We start from the raw sequence: 22753 nt of genomic DNA on the forward strand, positions 1-22753 counted from the left end.
TACCCATTCAAGCCGTCTCCAACCATTATTAGTTTCAAGGTGGGTTCTTCGTCAATCGAATATGTGTTTGTTTCTTTCTTTTACTGAACAAGTTCAAAATTATTCTCTACAATACACTTCCTAATGTATTTAAACTTACCTGTCAGACATTAGTGTAACTGAATATCACACTTTCATATAATGATTAGAATGCATTCTTTCATCAGATGGGTACCATTGCGGTCAGCAATATTTTCAAGCTTAATTATATGAAAATAAAGCACACCTGAAGGACAGAGTTATAGTTTTTATTAGCTAAATATGTATCTTCAGCTTATCTTGAATGAAATCCAGAAATCTGATTTAGAGGCTCAGTGTTGACGAGTTTGAAAATACTTGCTTCATCTAAACAAACTTACATCTCACCCTATGGGAATGTTGATAATCTAAAGCAAGGGTGTAAATATGAAAGGTATTTTCAACATAAATAGTACCTTATGAGACATATAGGGTTAATGGCTAAGTAAGAGACCCCAAGGCTCAGATACAGCCGTCCCTAATTTAAAGCTGTTGACAAGAGGACAGACAATAAGTTAACAGCGCTTATCATCTAAATTTTTAACCAAATAGCACAAATGAGTGTCACTTTTATACTATGTCCAAAGCTGAAAGTGCACAGTATGTTCAGTAGCACATTGAAGGTCAAACCTTCTGATTTGCACATCCGCATGATAGTCACTAGGACACATACAATTCAAAAAGAATTATAATAATTCAAGGAAAAAAGTGCTTCAGAGTTTGGTACTATATCATAATTTCAAAAAGATTATGATTAAAGGCCTTTCATAGTTATTTTAGAGTTTGTTATAAAATCATTACTAAAAGCAGAATATAAGGACTTAATTATGCCAAGTTAATTTGGTGTCTCCTAGTTTAAATTGGCAAACATTGCATTATTTAAGACCTCTGGTCATGAAAAACTGACCCCTCTAGGCTTTGTGCCAAATTTTGAAATATTATGTCCCAGAAGGTGCTGATTGGTAAAAATAAACTACTTGACTCCACTATTCAGAATCTTTTTTCAGATTTTGCTGTTCATGAGGGCTAAGTTAATCTGTTTTCATATCTAAATCAATAAGTGAGGCAGAAGATACAGCAATTTATTCCTGCATACATGAATGTTCAGCTTCACTACGTCTTCGAGCATTGTTCTATCACTATCAATCAATACTCTCATTTTAGCTGGAGTTAAAGAAAATAATTCCTTTATTTTGGAAGCGGTGACAAGAAATCTATCTTGCCAATTTCCTAGAAGGCCTGAAGCTTTATCGCCGAACACTTTCCAACTTTTGTTTCTTTTTCCTATTTTGTATAACTCAATTAACTTTTCCACACACTCCCTGGGCATTTCATCTTTTGTATTCTCTGGATAGCATGCCCACCCTTCTGACAATGCTTCACCTCCTACACTGCTTATATCCACTTCAGGACGATTACAGTGGACCAGAAACAGTGCTTGGCTAATAGCTAGTGATTTAGCAGTTATCCCAACTTGATCTTGTTCATTCAACTCAGAACTTGCACGTCGTTCAGATGTAAATAATGGTGCCTTGGGGTATGTAAATGACAACCTCGTTTCAATATTCAGTTCATTTACTCCACACACATTAAGCTTTGATGCTAAAACTTCTGCCTTGGATATATTGGATGAGCAAATGATTTTAGCAGCATTAACCTACCATTGAACCTCATGCGTGCTTCGGCTTCTAGTTTTTGCTTTGAACTTTTTCACTAACATTCGGCCATTCAACAGCTTGGCATCAAGTACTTTTCTGGTCATGCCTGCGATCCCATCTCTAAATGTTAAGGTATTGTAAATGTCTATTTCCGTAGACATGTCATTTCCATCTACAAATTCAAATATGTAAAGTGGGTATCCAGTCCCCCTCTACCAGTTTGAGCCTCCATATAAATCCACTTCTCGACATGGAAAATGTGCCCATCAGTGGAAGCCTGCATTCCAACATTGAGATGGTATATATATGTATATATATGGGATCAGATCCTGTGAGGCAAAGCACGTAGCATTGTCACTTTGAAGAATCACTGTACGGATATCAAGATAATTTCTTCGAACACCCTATAACATCTCTTTCCGTACAGCCCCAACTTGTACATTATCTTGTTCTGTGTATCCTTCCACCACATAATCAACGAATTTGTACTGAAATCCAGGAACACCTTCATTGTCACACACCCATCTGACCCTCATTGAACCAAGCAATGACATACCCTTTTTACCAAAGTACTCCACTTGACGTTCTCTGTACTTCATGAGTAACACCTTCTGCTTATGGTCAAGCACAAGAAGCATCATTGGTGAATCAATTTTCATTTCTTCTTTAACTTTGTTGATCGCATTAAATTGAACTTTTGCTCTAACCCTATGGGCCATGTACCATAATGTCATATTTTGTAGAATCGGGATGGATGCTAACATTGATTCTTCTTCCTCTGTTATATCAAGATCATCCACCAGTAATGAGGCAGACTGCACCAAGATTGGCTTAACCTAAGTGTCGAAAAAATTGATGCATTTGCTACACTTAACACAATAGCTGTGGTTGTGAACATGATCACATCGTCCACCTACTGCAAACGTACAGCTATGAATCTGATCATCAGATGACAAACTCAAATACTTGTGTGTGTGTACTCATATGTCAGACATAATATATAAGATTTTCTCAATGCTTGCTTGAATATCATTTGCCACAATTTCTTCAGGATACTTCATGTTGCTTAATCTTGCCATCATGGACTCAAATACTAAACTGACATATTTTAATCAAATCTAGTAGGTAGACAAATCAGCTTTCGTTTCGTCTCTTTTTTGTCAGCAGCTTAACAATATCGCAAAATGTATCCACCCCAACCTGTTCATGGCTATCAAAGGAGTTCTGAAATGCTTTGTGAAGGTCTTCGATACTCCATCTGCCATGTTAATAAACCGGCATATCTGAAAATACATGGTTGTCAATCCTTACATTCCTTGTTTGACCATGTTTTACTTGAAGGCTTCATTGAATGAATGTAATTGCTGTCCACATGGAAAGTATAATTGTGCTTTGGCAGATCTGTTCCACATTCCAGAGTAGAAAATGTCTCTCTCATGGATGAAAACTTCACATTTGACCATTGAGTGCTTTTGAACGGCTATAAGCTGTTTTTGTTGGTCTGCTAGGCTATTTAATTTGTTGGCAAGCATCCTTTTCATTGTACGTCTTTGAACAACCACAGAAATATTTCTGCACCAAACAAGTGATTGTAGTTTTCGATAAAATATGTCTTCAATTCAAATGAACTGGTCAGATACAAAAGTTGGAATAACTTATTGGTTATTTGTGCGCATATTTGAACAGCCCTCTGTCTTTGTCTGACACTTTGCAATGCATTAGCTTAATATCCACCAATAGATAAACATTCCAAAGCTGTGTAATTGGTAATACCCAAGGCACTGAATATAGCAGTAATGGTTTTAAAGGCTTCAGCATTTCCTTCTTCTCCAGAATCAATATCATACACCTTGTTTCCTTCTAATCTAATTCGATTTTGACCTCTCAGGGTACTTGTCCTTCTCATTACTCTTCTTTCTCCACTTTAAGCATCATTTCTTCGCTTACAATTAATATCATTTGCTTTAATTCGAGCATGATTCCAAAGGTAAGCAGCATCTACAAGTGACATAGGCGAAGCAGTCCCCTTTCTTTCTATGTTTATGCTCCTTGCAAAGCATTTTACCGATTTGATTTATGAGTATATTTTTTCAATCAGAAAAAGAATCTTTTTTAGAATGTATTATAGAATTATGGTGACATAGTCTGGTGCCTCAAATCCTTTTTTCAGCTCTGATATTTTTTCCCAAAAATTTGGGTCAGTTTTTGATGCCCGGGAGTCTTAAAAGAAATTAAATGTGAACTCAGCCAATATTATAAAAACTGATACTTAATATCAATTAAAATTTGCATGGATACAAAATTAGTTATTTACAGTTACAATTCTTCTACATTTATAAGTTAACTTCTTCTTTCATTTCTTTATATCAGTCATTTTTATATAATATGATTAATGAACATATAGAAGACTTTGCATGCATACAACCTGTAATGTGGTTCATCAAAATTTAAGACGTTACCTTTTAACATTATACAAAGGAACACTAAGCAAGCAGGCTATTGCAGCTCGTTTCTTGGATGTGGACAACAATTTCAGCCATCCTGTTCGAGCTGGACGGGAATTGTGTGCCTAATTATAGGGGAACACACACACAAACAAACAAACCTTTGGAAAGTCTATAAAGTAACTAATAAAAATAAATATTAAAGATCTTGTAATGAGTAGACAACACTATTAAATTACATTAGACAATACCAAATGTGTAAAAAAAAAGTAAAACAAATAATTTGAAAAAACATACCAAGCAAAACCAAAAAGCAATGTTCTATGCTTTTCAAAGCATAGAGGGACTTCCATGAAAATGGGTAGTTTAAAAACAAACTTTCAGACCCAAACCACAGCTAGAATACTTTCATAAAAGGTTCTGTGCATTATAACTGTATACACAGAACTATGCAGAAACTACTGACCCAACACTCTATTACAGAGCACAGATTTAATTGTGGTTATTTGTTTCATATCAATAGATGCAGGTAAAGAGTGAAATTTGCAAAGCATGCATTTAGGGTTATATGAAGAGAGACATTTTTCTTGCATGTCTGAATGTTTCCAGGATAACTATTATTGGCTAACACTGACTGAACTGATTACCTAGGAAGACTGTGAAGTGAGGTCATTCGGAAACAGGCAATTACAGCACGTTTTCTCTGTGTTGAGACCACACTGCGCCACACCCCTTTCTGCTGCCCTTGGGGGTGGTCAATCTACCAAGGAGGTTGCAGAAAAAGCAAATAAAATAAAGTATTAAATAAAAAGAGAGAGTGCAAATTAAATATATTAAAGCAAAATAACAAATTCTTGAGGACAGATGAAATCTAAAAATTTTGCAATATTCCAAATCATAATTAATATTAGCGTGGAGACTGTAAACAATAAAATAATATAAATAACAAAATAGATATACAAATTGCAAATATTCAAATATTTTTCTTCAATAAGTTTATAAAAAAATTATTACAATTACACACTAATTGTAACTTTGATAGCATCTTACAAGTTGGTTGTGACAAAACACCAGAACATGTTATAACTTGCCCTGAAAACAATTAAACAAATATTTACAGTTGATATTATGATAGAACAAGTAGATCTTTAAACTCACAAAAATGAAACTGAATATTTTATTCTGAAAGTCTTAATAATTATAAAAAAATTATAAAATCAAACAACACACATAACAAAAATGCATACTTGCTTGAGACAGATATTTTAAATGAGCTATCATCCAATGATGTACAAAAAACAACTATATAAATTTATTACCGAAACAGCAACTTTGGAAAGGCAAAAAAATCAGAAATCACATGACAAGTGTTTCCTAATCTCATATGCCTGGGCATTATACTTTAATGGTAGAGATTGAATAACAGCCAGTAATACTACAAATCTTCAAATCAATAATAAAGTAAATCAAATTCAACAGTATATAACAAACGTTAACATTTCCCTATGCTGAGAATGTATTTCCAATAGGTACTTGCCTCCTCTCACCCAAAGCTATCCCAACCTTGATTTGTACTCTAAGCATTGCTAAAACATTTTTCTCTAATAGGGCATCAGTCTATTATACCCCTTTATTTTTGGGCCATTTCAGAACATGTGCATATGACTGCCCTCCGCCAATCATACTGTACCACCTATACTAGAGCAGGTAACTCCCTCTACTATTGTAGCACAATCCTCACTTTCTAGAATTGGGAGTTACAAACTAAAACACCAGCATATCAGTGAAAAGGAAGGGTGGGTGAAAGGAGGGAAGTACCAATCAGAAATACATTTTCAGTGTAAGAAAATGTTAACTTCTGAAACCATACTACCTCCACTCACCCAAAGCTAGAATCCCACATTGAAAGGTGGAGGGGCCAGTGAAGCCACAATAGTATTCAAATAAGCAGATAAAAACCACCTGAAAAGAACAGGTGTGCCAGACGAAGAAACTAAGGCACACCAGTGGAGTATAGCACTACTTTTGAAACAGGTATGCTCCTCATCCAGTAACAAAACAGTAATATATATAGGGCAGAATGTATGAGGCAGGCACCATAGACTCAAGAAAAAGGATGTACATCACTTTGCTTTGGAGCAGTGCGGTATAACTATGATGTGAATCAGCATAGAGTGGATATACAAACAACAAGCCAGAAGAATTACGTGCCAAGGGAAGAGTCCTGGGTCACATTGGAGCAAGTCCATTGATATCTTTTTGAGGATATTGGTAGCAACAAGAGCAATCTTCCCCTTAAAAAAAAAAACAGGAGAAGCATCATAAATAAGTAGTGAGATGAAATTTTGTCTGATAATTCGGAATCAGTCTGTTCTCAACAGATAGTGCATTATTCGTCCACATATTTAGTAGGTCCTAGAATGTGATTGAGGAATAATCAGTCACAGTAAGGTGCCAGATAATGTCATATAGGCATAAGTGGCTAGGGCTAAAGGATCATAAACTGTATATGAATAGCCCAAATGTGGTCTCCCTGGGCAAAAAACATCCAGGAGAAGTGCCTTGGGGTATGTCAGATTGTGCCAAGTGCTGTCTATCTGGGCAAAGACAGCGGTGGAAGTGCCTTGCATAAGTTTTTGAGGTCAACAAGTGTGGTCCGCCCAGATAAAAAACATCCAGGGGAAGCGTCTTGGATATATAATATTATGGTCAAGTGAGGTCCACCTAGGCAAGAAACATCCAGGGGAAAGCGCCTTGGATGTATATAGGAGTAATCCAAGTGTGGTCCAGAATGTGTTTGAAGAGCAGCCCAACAACTAACAACTGTGGACACAGACAAGCCCTGATTAAACAACCAGGTAAAGAATTAGGACAGATGAGGAACAGAAGCCATGGCAAAAGGGCCACCATCTGAAGGTAGATCAATGTCTCTGGTACACAGGCAATGAGGAAGGCAGATTGATACAGGTAAGGAAAGATGTGACACGAGGAGAGAATTCCTGAGCTGAGGCGAGGGACCAGACAAAAGCCACACGTAAAGATGGGGTTTGGTGATGTCTGAATGAAATACATCTGATCACAGTTATCAGAGGAGTGACCTGGACAGAGGTAAGGGCAGGGGCTGCTGCTCCATTAAGGGTCAGAACAGAAAGAACCATGTCTGAGCCCAATACAGAGCAACTAGCAAAACACGACAAGAAGTGGCTGAAGGATGAAAACGACCCTGGGGATTAGTCTGAGAGGAGGGTAAACATATAGATGAAGGCCACCTCCAATCCTGACTGAACACATCCAACCCACATAGTTGAGGGGTGTGGAACAGAAGAACAAAAATTAGTTTGGCATTCCATTGAATGGCTAACACATCTATATGTAGTGTTCCTAGGCAAGAACACTCCAATTGAAATACTTGAGGATGAAGGGATCACTCTGAAGGTAGAGACAAGCAGTCAGGTACCAGATTCACAATTCTGGTACATACTAAGATGGTTAAATTGTAATTGTGGGCTCAGTACATGAATCAAAATAAACACACGTCTATACACTATAATGCTAATCGAGAAAGTGAGGATTGTGCTAGAATAGTAAAGTGAGCTACCTGTGCTAGTATAGGTGGTGCAGTATGATTGGTGGAGGGTAGTCACATGATATGTATGTTCTGAAATGGCATGAAAATATAATGGATTGGTGCACTATTAGCAAAAAATGGTTTAGCAATGCTTAGAGGGCAAATAAGGTCATGATAGCTTTGGATTATAAGAGGTAGTACTGTTTCAGAAAATCTGACTTCCTTGAGACAGACAATCTTAAATTACCTATCTAAAGACTGGCAGAAAACTACATAATAACAAAACACATAATACTTTGTGGGAAGACAAACAAATTAGAAATCACATAACAGGCATGTTTAATGCCTCATGTCTAGGAATCATAGTGTACTGTAAATCAAATAACAGCCAGTAATACTGATACAAGCTTATTCCTAATATCTGTCTACAATGCATGCATGTACATTACTTTTGGACTAATTTTTATAAGAGAAAAGGAGAGATTCTAAAAAATTATTTACTTTTTTGCATATTCTGTAAGATGAAGATATTTAACATGTAATGACTTTACCAGACATTGGAAAGTAAAAAGCCAGTAAACATTTTCTCTTTAATTTTCCATTTAACACTATTTTTATTGTTCAGCTTACTGGAAAATTAAATAAAAACAATATGAAACGATTATTACTGAACTAGATATTAGAATTCAAGTAAAAATAATATACACAAAAGCTTGCAACACGTGTAGATGAGGGAAAATATATAATATTTGGAAGTCACAAAATATTTCCCACAGTAGTCCAGGCAGTGATTATTTAATAGGTTGGTTACAGAACAAAACAATTAAGCTAAACATAGCTTTGAATTATTCTATGTTGGCTTATTTTGATTAGTTTCAAATATAAAAATAAATGAAGTTTATGTAATATGATTTCTAGTCACTGCTAGTTTGTTATAATGAAATGTAAAATAGATTTTCAATTTTTTAGAAAAATTAATAAAAGCATATATTGAAACTCAAAAACTACGAAAAGATTTGTACTATTCTAGAAAAACAATTTTTGAAAAAAATGAAAGTTTTTTTAAAGAAAAATATATACGAGTTAAGAAATACTTACATAAATGATATTGTATTCTAATAAAACAAATCAAAATTACCAAAAGTCACATCAGTTGTTAATGTAAGACAAAAAAAAAAAAGTTTTATTTCAAAAACACTATTAAAGCTTTCCATACAAAACAAAACAGGATTTAGCAAATTAATGTGCAATAATCTGTTTATCTTTGTTACACAGCAGAGTAGTATAGTTTAAAACACATTAATAAAAAATGCATCAAATTTAGTACTCACAACCAAATTAGCCAAAACATGCATTATGCTGAAGTTTTTTCTGTCTTTCCGACGATCAGGATAGTCAATCTATAGATGCAATAAATTTAACAAAAATACTGTGCAACAAAAAACAGAAATAGAAGCATAACAGACTTATTATAAAAAACAATAACTTGCAGTTTAATTTAAAAACAGTAGTAAGTAATAACTTACAAAAACAATAAATTAAGAACTGATATTTGTTGCATGCAAATTATTTTAAATGCATAATAAAGTGGTTGTAAGTATGCTCGTTTAGTTGATAAAAAGTGTACTCAGTATTAATGATGTTAAATGTTTAAAGATTAATAGTCAAACTATTATGTACACATTCATAAAACAAAATTTCCAGTTTAGTGAATTGATAAAAGTTCTTTACATTTAATTCTGTGATCAAACTAACGTTAAGGTATTAATTTCATAAAAACAGTTACATTTTAATAATGCTAACATCTGAAGTGCATTTGCTTTATATTCATTATACCATGTTACAAAGAAATACTTTTACTTAGAAAAACCTCCACACCAAATATCTATTTTACAAGCTTTAAGGCAACCTTATCAGGCAAGGAACTTAATAAAAATCTAACGTAGAGTAACTTTGAAAATCAAACATTAATACATTTCATATTTCAAACACATACAAAGGTAATAAAAGTGACTTTGTAGTTTTTTTGTTTACAGTACATTATATCAGGTAAGTTATAAAACATGTCTAATAAGAAACATTAAAACAAACAAGTTGTTAAATTTGTTTGCTTGTTCACTGTTAAAATAAACCAATGTGGAATAAACATGTACAAAATGTTAAACTTTTCTGGCATGCCTTGTGGTAGAAGAAATGAAAAATTAAAAGAAACTTCCTCAACACTTTAATATAAATGATCAAAGCAGAAATAAAACAATCACAAAGAAACAACAAAAGTTATATATGATTATTGTCTTTCACAATAGCCGAATTTTAGTAGCACCTGACAACACTACACTTTCAATTATATAAGATTTAGTTCTCAACTGTTGCAATAATTATATTATAACTAGATTAGGTATACTCTACACTTTCTTTCCTACTTTGCTGTTTCATGTCAAAACTATTTACTGAACATTCAATTAAGGAGTTTTTTTTAAGCTAAGGGTTTGTTTTAATGTTAGGGAATACAAAAAAGTGCAGTTTGGGGATGCAGACTTTAATTAAAACCATAGATTTATTTGTTTTTTTTCTGTGAGACACATCAGTTCTACATGTCAAATAAGTTTGAGTAAAGCAGCAAACATGATCAATATGTAATTATAAGTAGGCCCTCATTGAAAAGAAAAATGTCTTCTTATTTTTCCATTTTGGAGAAATTAACTATGGTTCTGATGTTGAAATAGCATACATGCTCAGTAATCACTGAGAAAAGTGGGACTATATTCTGTGTAAATCAATAAAAATATATGAGATACTCTAAGTATTAGTAATTTTAAGCTTACTGCAGTACATATCAAAAAAAGTTTTCTGGCAACATTAATTATGGTACAAGTGGATATTAAAAATATGGCAACTGATAATTTAGCCCAAATTTTGATGGTATGTAAATAAAGCCAACACAAAATGATTTAAACAAAATAGAACAATGATTTTATTAAATGATTCTGAGGTTATGTTTGTGTAACTAACTCAAAAGGCATTTTTTTAAAAAACTTCTAAGTCAAACTATTGTGCATCTACATTTATAATTTGTAACAATATTTTCAACGACTTTATACTTCATTGTTATAAATCCCACATATATTTATGGAATTTTTTCTATCAATCTGGTTAGGGATTTACAATGGTAAAATATGGGGTACAGTTCTCTGTGGTGGCCAGAGTGCACACAGATCACTGCCTTTCAGATTTTGTTTGACTTCTTTTTTGAAGATCATATACAGTCAAGCCTAGCCTACAACCAGATGATGAGTGAGCTCTTCGAAGAGCTTGTGGTTAAACACAAAATCTTAATGAGTGGTAAGAAAACGTTTGTCAAATCTGCATCGTTTATTTATTTAAAAAATACCTGCATACAAAAATGATAATGAAGAGTCATTCACGTTGAACAATTGCATAATTTAACGTTTTATTTTTTACATTTATATGCAATACTTACAACTTAGCCAATTATTTAAATTTCACTATTATAAACAACACATTTTTATGACAATTTATCATTCAAAGTGGTATTCAGCAATTTTTGTAACATCTTTCCTTTTATACTGTTTTATATTCCATATGTGTATATATATATATATAACAAAATAAATAGCTCCAATACTATTAATTACATTAATTGTTAAGAGGCAATTAAAATCAGCACTATAAAACAATAATGAATTTAATATAAAATAAGCATTAAAGAGAATTTGGTAGAGATCCTATTTTCAGTCCTAGTCGTAACCTTAAAGTCATAGCAGATAATACCTGTGGTAATAGCTCCCAAGGGACAACAGGAACTCTACCAAGATCTCTTTAATGCTTATTTTATATATATGTATAATAATTAAAAGCCTAAAAGTCAAGCATGTAAAAAGTATTAAGAATTTTTTCCTCATTGTGGAAACAGTTTATAAGTTATTTTGTTAAGATGTGGATGTTTTAATGTATCCTTTGTTATATGTAAATAATTAGATAATACAATAATTTAGTTTTGCTTGACTTCATGTCAGCTTTAACAGTTATTTCATTTTAAATAATATTAAATAATGATTATACTGTTAGTTTGTATTACTAAGGTGTTTTTACTGAGAGAAATATATTAAAAAAAATTAAAACTCTATTAAGGAATATAAAAAAATAACCTACTTGTAACCTTGGTTTATTTTAAAACACATACCATATGTAGCCCATGCAGAACTTTGGCCATATCAATGATCCGTTCAACTAGCTGATCAGGGGTGACATTTGGTGATGTGTGTGTTGATTTCTTACTGCCAAGTTTACTATATAAATAGTGCTGCCAGCTCATATCATCACTAGGATCAATCTGTCAGAAGGTATTTCAAGTTTAGACTACAAGTCATAAAAAACACAGATGTTGTGATGCTAGCTCATGACAATATGAGAATCAATCAATTGGGAAATATCTCAAGCTTAACTGGTAAATTATAATAAGTTATACTAACAAGTGCCAATGTAAGCTCCCATCATTATAATTGATTAAAAAACATATCGAGTTCAAAAACTGACCAATTTCTCTAACCTTATTTAGACAAAGTGTTTATTTCATTTTTGAAAACAGGACATACAAATAAAGCAACAGCTATGTTCAACTTTAAATAAAGAGGAAAGAATTACCTTATCTGGAAGAGTCAGCTGAGTTTTTACATAATCAAAAATATCAGCATCTTGCTGTTTCTGAAAAACAGGTAAAAGAAACAGTCACTGTCTACTTGTCTGTAAATTATTATACATTTAGGGTTAATTACATTGTAATTTCTTTATTAAGCTTATGATTAAACTAAATAAAACAGTTACCTCCAAGAATTTTTCCTTGGCATGCTGAACCAATTCCTGCTCTCGCCCAGCAAAGAGATTCAAGCCAACTGGGAGAAGACGTTTCAAACAAGCAACCATCAGGCTGGAAGCTATTTCCTTGTCCTTATCTCTTTTTCCATCTCTTCGTTTTTTCACCTGGACAATTGATTGTGGAATTTAAACAAACATCTAAGACTCTTCTGCAATCTCATGAAAATCAAACCTAAAGCAATCAATTTCTCCTAGTATATAATGAGCTTTAAAGTACTAATTAGAATTGCTTAGAAACACCTAATAATCATAGTTATGAATGCATATTCCATGTGCTAAGTATATATATATTTTTCCAAGTCTATTCCCGATTCAAAAAATACTTCACTATTCATTATAGCAAATCTGTTTAAATAAGACAAAACTTTGAAGTATGCAAAAGAAATCTTACTCTTTTTGATGTGCTACTATGTTCTGTACTTTGTACAGCACCATGCCCTCTACCTGCTGCTGGCATGATTAGTGCCATGTTGTCAATTTCATGTTGTGAAATAAAGTTCTGTTCCTCACGTCGAAAATACTAAAATAGAGATATGAAATATATTTAGTAAAATTATATTATAAGTTAAAAGTATTTATGTTTAAAAAAAAACACACCTACAAGTATGTAGAAAAGATAAGTTTTAATTTTTTTGATTGTCTGCTAAAACCAAAACTCTTCTTTCACCTTAATAAAGATTTAAAAGGTTATAAAATATATTTCAAGGTCAAAAGTTAAACAAATTAATAAAAGTAGCTAAAAACAATCATAAATATATTAGTATATACATAAATGACAAAATCCCAGGGTTTAGTTATTCTATTAATGAAATCAGTTGGTTTCTTCTGAAATTAAGAAAGAAAATCAAAACACAAACTAACAAGTCAAGAAAGTGAAAGATGTTAATTCTCCCAGTCAGATTAACATGTAATGAAGCTGAACATCTAATTTCATCAATCAAATTAACAAGTGATGAGGCTGAACAATATTCAATTCTCACAATTTGAGTGTGTGTTTGTGGTGAAACACAAAGCTCTGCTGTGCCATGGGGGTGGGCTCAAAATCTGACAAACAAGTTAAGAAGCTAAATTATACTTAATTCCCCTAAAATATTAACAAGTCAGAAGCTGAATAATGTACACAAGCCTAATCTACAGTGTTTATATATTTATTATAAATGTCATTAAGGTATTACACGCTACTTGCTTTTTTTATATTCCAGTAATTTGAATAAAAATGTTTGATATTTCAATCCCAATTAATATCTCCCTTCAAATGGTTAGTGTTTTTAACTTATCTTAAGAATCAACTTTCAATAATACCATTCTGTAGCAGCTATAAACCTTACCTGTGAGCGGGACCAGAGGTTAAAAATGTGAGCAATGTAGTTGTATAATTGTTCTGCCTCCTTTATATTATGTTTCAACCAGTGACCCCTTAAAAAGTAAAACATGAAGTAGGATAATTAATGAATGATGTGATGACTCAACATTTATATACATGATCGTTGCACAATAACTATTAAAATAGCTGAACCAAACACCGCATGAGACATTATGAGAACTGAAATATTAAAAGCAACAGAAAAAATGTAAGCCAGCTACAATATAGCCCAAAAATTGTAATTTTAATGAATATATTTTAATGTAATAATTGCTTCAACGTGATAAAGAATTTATTAATTTATAAAATATTGAAAGAATTCTCCATGATTTTTATTTCTGGTTTGTTTGTAATTAACCACAAAGCTACACAATGGGCTATCTGTGCTCTGCCCCCTATGGGTATCAAACGTTGTATGGTAAGTTTACTCTTGCCAGTAATTTATCATCAATACTATAGGTAAAACATTTTTCAAAAATTATATTCCAATTAACATGTTGAATGAATTCTCTGTAGCATTTATTTCCAGTTGAATATTGATTATTAAGACTTTCCATCTTGAAATGCCCCCAGAGTCACAGTGGTATGTCTGTGGATTTGCAATGCTAAAAACTGGGTTACTGATGTGACATACATGTTTAACATAATAAAAAAGGCAGAAACGTGCCATAATATTTTACAAACTGAAATTAAATATATTATTTTACAGACGTACAGCAAATAAAACATATTTTTCAGAAATAAATGAAATATATATGACTACAAAACGAAACATTATTTTAGGAGCACTATAATGAGGTTGCTGTTTGAACTTTACAAAAATTAAACATATTATTTCTCTAATCTTTCTTAATTTTTTCTTTTTTATTAAGTACATTAAATAAATACAATAAATAATTATTTAGCATAAAATATTGAATGTAATTATTTGAATACTTTTATTTGTTGTATTTTAAATATTTTCTGGGGAAAACAGCTTCAATAACACCATAGGAAACTAGAAAAGATAAATATGCCATATACCCTGGTTTTCTATTTCTAATGATATCAAGAAGTAGTAGCACTTTACACCAGTAGAAAGTTTAAGTTTTGAAAGACACAGAGATTTTACTATAACATTTACTTACCTCTGTAGATCCACATACTTTATCAGCAAAGGATAGAATGCATATATATCTCTAACAAGTAGAGAAAAATCCTGAAAAAAATAAAATGTCTAATTTCTATCTTCAAACAACAATCATCAAGTGCAAAAAGTTGTTAATGATTGGTAAAACAAAAATTTCATATTTTATTATTCATAATAATACCTGCAGAAAACACCCATCACCAAAACTGGTTAGATATATTGTTACCTGGGGCTCATTCAGCAGAATTCTATGGTTCTTGTGTGCTATTTAAAATGTACTTTATTTTTATAGTATTCTTTTGCCTTAGTTTGGTCTTGAAATGGTGTCTTTTTTTAGGTCTGGAGAAGTTTGTGAAAATTAACACAAGCAATATGTCAAATACACTGCCTAAATTCAAAGTAAAAGAAGTTTAAAATGCATTACTATTGCCATATAAGTAATATTTCAATGACATGCTTAGAACATATTAACTTCCTAGCATAATGATATGATTATCTGAGATACAACGCAAAATATTAAACTTGTAAGTTATGATATATCAAAGTAAATTTCTATATGTAAAGTACTCAGTGTTCTTGTTTTGAAACTGTGAATAACATGTGACTCTGTATATTTACATTTCTGAGTTCTTCAACAACTACTATAAATACCTATAGTGTTATGATTTTCTAAAGTTAACTTTAAAAACTATAATTAATTTTATTTTCATAAAACAGGTTAATTGGTTACTCTGGTTTATAGCCTAAACACTTCCTACCTCTTGAAGCTGTCCCTCCACTAGAGATGTGTCATCAGTGGACGATTTGAGATAGCCCCGCAACAACTCTTCTTTATGAAAAACAGCATTTGCTCGTGAAAATATCTTTTCTGCCAAAGGTAGGACTGGATCTTCTAACAGTGTTTCTGATGAATTTATGATGATTTGGCCTGCATTAGCTGTAACAACAAAGGAAAATTGCATTAAAAGATACTATCATGATCTACTATTACATTTTTTAGAATTATTAGAACAAATACTATTACATATAAATACTTTTTTCAGAATTATTAGAACAAAAAAAATTCTATTTTGAAAAGGGTTTTGGAATTCTTTTCATATCATATTCTTAATAAATCAGTACTTTTCTTAACAATTTGATGTGAATATGTTTAGTCTAGGTTTAAAAATATTTTCAGTTTCAAAAGCAAGAATACATTATTTAGTCAATAATTTTGGATTTAAATAAATAAAATTATTAAAATTCATAAGCTCAGATTTTTAAACATTTTCTTGGAGGGTGTGCTAACTTTGAGGAAATCATACCTGCAATGCTAATCATCCAGGCAGCACCTTCTACACCAATGGTATTCTTAATCAGGTTAAGTACATTCTTTAGAAGATTGTTGAGGTGCTCACTGGTTACCATGGTAACATGATTTCTAAAAGCAAACTTTCTTTTAGTTATGTGTGGGTATACATACATATATACAACTCTGTGTGTGTGTGTGTGTGTGTATATATATATATATATATAGATATATGTGCACAGCCATTGATCTGATTAAAAGTACTGAAAAGAGCTTTATATAGACATAACATAGTATGTGATAGTAGATTTGCTAATGATACAACTGGCTTGCAACAAAATGAAGACATTCTTTTGCAAAGTATTTTTGAAACTGAAAGCCAAACAGCAGTTAGCAAAGGTAACTAGTGTTGACCTCTATAGGTCAAGGGTTCATGAAATATACCAAAATAAAAAGAAATGTATGTGTTATACAAAAAGATTAACACAAAGACAAACAAGAATGTGCTAGCAATTTCCCATCTATGATCTTGAGAAGTTACTCATTACATCACAAGTTAAGAAGAAAACATATATATATATATATAAAATATCAGAGGTGACCATAATGTTCAAAATCAATATTGTTTTTTCTTTTACTGAACAAAGACGTATTAAACAGGTTATTTCCCTACCCTGTTGTTAAGTTCACATTGTCAGGTCCCTGACTCCACCAGAAAGGGAGATAACTGTTAAAGAAAATGAAAAAAGGTATTTAAATGTAGAAATATTTCAACAGTACTTGTACAATAGGAATTGCACATATTTCAATGTTGAAGGTACTGTTTGTTTATATATATACATATATATGTGTGTGTGTGTGAATGTTACACAAATTTGTGTGATAAATTTTGAAAGAATGAAACTAATACCTATAATAGAATGTTCTGTAACGTGCAAACTTATAAAACACAGCTTATAAAAGTAAACACACTAAATTATTTTAAGGAATAAGGAATGAACTCTCCTAAGACTGCATGTAATGGAAAATGCATATTTCTTATTTTTGAAAATAGAGTGAATTTACAGAAAATTTCATATTTGAAGCAGTTATATCTTAAAAACTACTTGTTCTACGTGAACTAAATGTCACTACGAACACTTTAAGAATCAGAAAAGTGTGGCTATAAATAATGAATGTTTCAAAAAGTGTTCAATATACAGGGTGTTCCAGAAGTCTGGACCCAGAGGAAAAATATACAATATATTCTTGAAGTTAAACAAACACATTTCTAATGTCAGTTGTACGTATTTCAGTAGAGAAAATACTCTGATGGAAAAGTATACCAAGAACTGATATGTTTATGGCTGTTAATGGCATACAATTTGAATGATAAATAAATTAAGAATAAATTGTGTATTTTTCACTATGGGATCCATACTTCTGGGACTCCCTGTACTTTCCATCATTCTCAAATAGCATACAGTGCTTATCCTTAAGAGAAACTACTGCCAGCATCACTTGCTGTGGACAATGTTCATTAATATTGCAATATCCTACATAGTGAAACACATTTTACTCAAATCACCAATTCTGTATTATTGAAACAGAGAAATAAAAGCAATGCAAGTGTACGAAAAAGTAAATTAGGTTTATAGTATAATATAGTTTTGAAGCACTCTGTATAATTTCCACACATTTCTGAATGAAACTTAAGACCTGAATGTGCTTCTGGTGAAACTTATCCCATTAAAACAAGTAGTTTCAGGATACTTAATCATTTTAAATATCAAGTTTTCTTCATAATCATGGTGTAGATTCGTAATGGTATACAATAATGAATTATTATTAACAACGTTAATATGTATTAGTAAGAAAAATAATTTTATTCATACTTAATTATACTCACAAACCATAGTTACGAGAAAATGAAAAATACGATTTTAAGATATAAAGAAATATCAAATTAAGTCATAAGTATTTCTGAAATAAGTTTTAGTGATACTGAACAAAATGTAAGTTGTATAATAAGTTTCATGTATTACATTAATTACATTCTTTAACTGATATATATTTTTCAGTTGCTGTTCATGTTTACTTTCAACAGAATTTTAATACAATTCTGGGAGCACTTACCTTTGTAATTTAAAACATTTCTAAAAAATATATAAAATTAATACTTATTGAATTAATTCAACTCAATGTTTGATAAATTGTATTTAACTTTTGCTAACCTGCATAGCATGGGCAACATGACATCAATGATATGAGGAACATCCAAGTACTTGGAACCACTGTTTACAAATTTGTCCACCTGCTGCATAATATCCTCAACAGTTGGCATGCTTGATTCTAACTCTGCCATCACAGCTACAAGAACATGTGATAAATTATATAGACTTTAATACAAGAGACAAAGTAATTGTCACTATTTCTTATGTTAGAGAATAACAGCAAATTAAAAAGGTAATGGAACCACTTGAGGGCTGGGTGTAGCCTAGTGCTTAGCATGCTGTTGCTGAAAAATACTGTTCTGCTGTTTGTAGCTGAGGATACATCATAAGAGTGATGGTCAAACCCCACTAGTTGATTAGAGCAGCCCAAACATTGTTGGGGTGGTGTTGACTAGCTCCCTTTCCTCTATCTATTAATTCAAAAATAGGAATAGCTAATACAAATATCCCTTGTGTATCATTGAGTTAATAACCAAAACAAATTAATAAATCACCTGAAAAATCATCAAAAGTAACAATGACTTTACAACAAGACCATTCAGGTAACTGATCCATACCAACTGCTTTACATCCATTATTTGTAATCTCATCCAACTACCACAGTAATTGGCTTCAAGAAAACTTTAAAAATAGAGCAAGATGTATCATTTGTAACAAATATATAGACATTGAAATAAGAATATTAAAAGAAATCTGTGAACATAACCAATAACTATTACAATTAAAAAAAGATCATCAAAGCAATCACAATCAAAAATTTCCAAGAAACATGCTTGAAACAGGATCTGACCATGAAAACCATCTGACTGCCTAGATAAAGTAAACAAATGGACTATGTATTGTCATTTAAAGTATATCTTACTCCTGTGATCTAGAAACTTCTGGTGAAACCAAATAACCAATTAATGTTAGAATCAAAGATCTCCAACATGCAACAAACTTGTTTCATATTGAAGACTATGTGACTAATGAATATACATAATCAAAAGGTCACAACGTCAAGTGTAGAGATGTCAAAGTCCTGTTAGAGGAGACAATACTAAAGAAGGGGCATTCTACAATCCATATTAATGAAAACTTACGATACCTGGTCATTCTCTTTCAAACATAAAAGAGGTTGTAACCTCGAGATTAGAGCTGGGTGATTAGTGGAATTTGATATTTGATTAATCATTGGGATCATTAATCAGTTATATTCAACTAATAGATTATTCTCACATGAGACTTGGGTAGTTGGAATAATTGAAAATACTAATAATCAGACACACTAATTTTAATTGGTTGATTATTTTCATGGGTTGCAACACTAACTGATTAAGTTGAATAACCTTAGGTTAATCAAAAATAATAATGAGAAACCATAATGGTAGTATTTCAATTACTTGGCTAGTTCTAATAATTGAAAACAAAAATCAGAAATGCTAATTTTGATTTGTTTATTTTTGTGACATTAATACATTAAATCATAACTCTGATTAATCAATTATTTTATGTGGCACTAATAATGCTCATAGGTAATGAATTATGCCAATTAAACAGGTTAACTTTCCAGCTCTACTCGATATATCACCTAGCCTACCATTGGCAAGTACTGCTGTCAGCATCCTTGCATGATGTGCAGCATTAAATAATTATCACCTATGAGCAGTAGAGATATCATCTCCTGATAATGACAAAGAAATGAAGTCAACTAGAGAAAAATTAACTTAAGAGATTTCTTGACATGTGTTATGTGAAAATTGGACATAGCAAACAAAACAACTAATTCCAAAAAAAATTACATTATGATAAAAAAGGTAGAAAATGCATGGTATGTTTATACACCACGTCATTACAAATTATTATCTGAACATACAGCTTTTAATGTTGATCCTATAAAACATTAAAGGTGTATGAACAATAAAGATTAAAACAAGTGATTAAAAATACCAACAAAAATTCAAAAATATATAAAAATAATAAAATACATGCCATTTTTCTTACTTGTAGAGATGATAAACTAAAGATATTTGGTTTTAAGATGTGTTCAATTGCTCTTACTAAAATGATTGTGAAAGTTCTAGTGAGGGTTGTGGCAAAACTTTGTAGTTTCCTAGCCCTTCAGCATGTAGTTTGACCAAGTTTAATAATTGTGAAGAGAGCTTAGCATACACTTACTGAATGTTAAAGAGTTAATTTTTGTGTTAAATTATTTCATATAAATTGGAATAATATATATGCATTAACTTTCTTGCTATGAGCTTGGTCAAATCAGATCAGTTTGTGACCCCAAATTGAACTTTATAGTTACAATACTATAACTTCTAATTTGTTTTGTGTATCTTCCCAAAATTTTGCAAGCTTTTGGTAATCATTAAGACATTTGTAGACAAAAATTCTGAATTTTTAATGAAGTATTTTTACTAAAAATTTCTCCATGAATATATGGAGTCAAAGTGTTGACTGCTCTGAGTGCAAAGTGATTTTCATGTTAAGATTAAAAATACTTTTCTTCATCTGAAAATTCTCAAATTTCATTTGTGTAATCTCTAAAGCCTCCTAAATAAATTTCAAACGTTTTTTTCACTAAAACATTATATTTTATCTTGTATTTTCTCTACTCTAACTCTATACGATGTTGGTTAATTTGACCGACCTCATAGCCACAAAACAAAAATCCTAATAAATTTAAATTACTCTTTCTTTCTAGTATGACTTCAAATTGTAACATGAAACTACATTTGTTTATCCTAAATACCTTTAAATTCAAAACAGTATACATCTGTTGATACTTAAATCTTATTGTTTTATTCTCCTTTGAACCATGTCTAGCTAAGATTCCCACCATAAAATTTGTAAATTGCCTGGTAGTCACATAGCTCACGTTACCCTATCAAATTACATAATGCACAGACTACTCATGAGTTGCTCATGAACATACCTCGTGAAAAATTTGTATTATTAGTATTCTTTATTTTACCTAATCTAATTTTATCTAACATAAATAGCTTTTAATATTCAAATTTTACTTTTATAATAGTAAGTAAATAATACACATAAAAAACAAGAAATAAAGTACTTACCTGGGTCTTCTTTTGCTGTCAACTGTTGATGAAACTTAACCCTACTTTTTTATACTAATGGTACTATTGCAGTAAATAATTTCTTGTTTAAATAAATAATGCACCAAATAACACAGAATAATAGCATACAAAAAGCAGGCAATGTCCCCTAACTACCACAGTTTCTCTGGCGTTCTAACCATGTGACAAAGGCCATTAAAAATTCAGCTAAGCTCATCGATGTGTTTCCCATGGGAATAAAGTTTGAACTGGAAGCAAAATAGATATTTCTCTGTATGGAAAACAATGTAATATAATGCATTATTTGAGAGATTAAAACTTTGGCTTTCTATTGGTTATAAATTTTATAGTATTAAACATCAAAGAGAACTATTGGCAGTTTGTGAAAGAAAAGATGTGACAGGTGACCATGGCAAGATGGGTCTGACTTCCAAATAAGATTGAAAGCTATAAAAATAATCCTTTGCCTGAGCAATGACAATATCATTATGAGTAATTTATATTAAATTTCCAACTTTTTGGAGGGATGGTAAATAAATTAGAGAAGAGGGGATACCAAGAGAGAAAATATGACGTTACTCATACTAAAGGAAATCCAGGATTTTTTAAAAATATTCCTTCATAAAATTGAAAACTTAATACTTATATAATATAATACTTGGATTATTAGCTACGTTTTTATGCCACATTTATTCGTATATCATGATAAGAAAGTAGTTTAATTAAGTTTTGAATGTAACTCACTAAAATATTGTGACATGCACAGAAAAAGATGCCTGTAGCAAAAGTATTAAATGGTTCATGATATATAAATGCAAATGAATTTCAATGGATAGCTGCCTTGTAGGGGCTATTATTTCCAAGAATGTTACAAAAAACTTAGTTCTTTTTAAACTAAGTATTTCATTTACAGTGGAAGATAACTAGCATCTTATAATCTATCTACAGCCTGAATTACAATGACCTGTTTTTTTCAGGGAGATCATTGTCAAGCATAGTATAACATACTTTGTTCAACAGTGTTCCTGAAGACATTCATTAATAAAATATATATTTTTCATAACAAAATGAATTT

At 31.4% G+C, this 22753-nt stretch overlaps 1 protein-coding gene across 1 annotated transcript in view; it reads right to left on the reverse strand.

The window, feature by feature from the left end:
- LOC106460719 (ryanodine receptor-like) overlaps positions 1 to 22753 on the reverse strand; it is a 210205-nt gene that overhangs the window by 90287 nt on the left and 97165 nt on the right. The window contains exons 73-84 of the mRNA XM_022387498.1: positions 18617 to 18752; positions 17077 to 17130; positions 16420 to 16535; positions 15874 to 16052; positions 15114 to 15184; positions 13952 to 14039; positions 13015 to 13143; positions 12573 to 12728; positions 12393 to 12452; positions 11932 to 12081; positions 9059 to 9127; positions 4807 to 4919 (exon numbers count right to left, since the gene is read on the reverse strand). Of these exons, the coding sequence (XP_022243206.1) occupies positions 4807 to 4919; positions 9059 to 9127; positions 11932 to 12081; positions 12393 to 12452; positions 12573 to 12728; positions 13015 to 13143; positions 13952 to 14039; positions 15114 to 15184; positions 15874 to 16052; positions 16420 to 16535; positions 17077 to 17130; positions 18617 to 18752 (1321 nt within the window). The remainder of the gene's footprint in view (positions 1 to 4806; positions 4920 to 9058; positions 9128 to 11931; positions 12082 to 12392; positions 12453 to 12572; positions 12729 to 13014; positions 13144 to 13951; positions 14040 to 15113; positions 15185 to 15873; positions 16053 to 16419; positions 16536 to 17076; positions 17131 to 18616; positions 18753 to 22753) is intronic.

The sequence above is a fragment of the Limulus polyphemus genome, unplaced genomic scaffold (assembly GCF_000517525.1).
Source record: "Limulus polyphemus unplaced genomic scaffold, Limulus_polyphemus-2.1.2 Scaffold822, whole genome shotgun sequence".
NCBI lineage: Eukaryota > Metazoa > Arthropoda > Merostomata > Xiphosura > Limulidae > Limulus > Limulus polyphemus.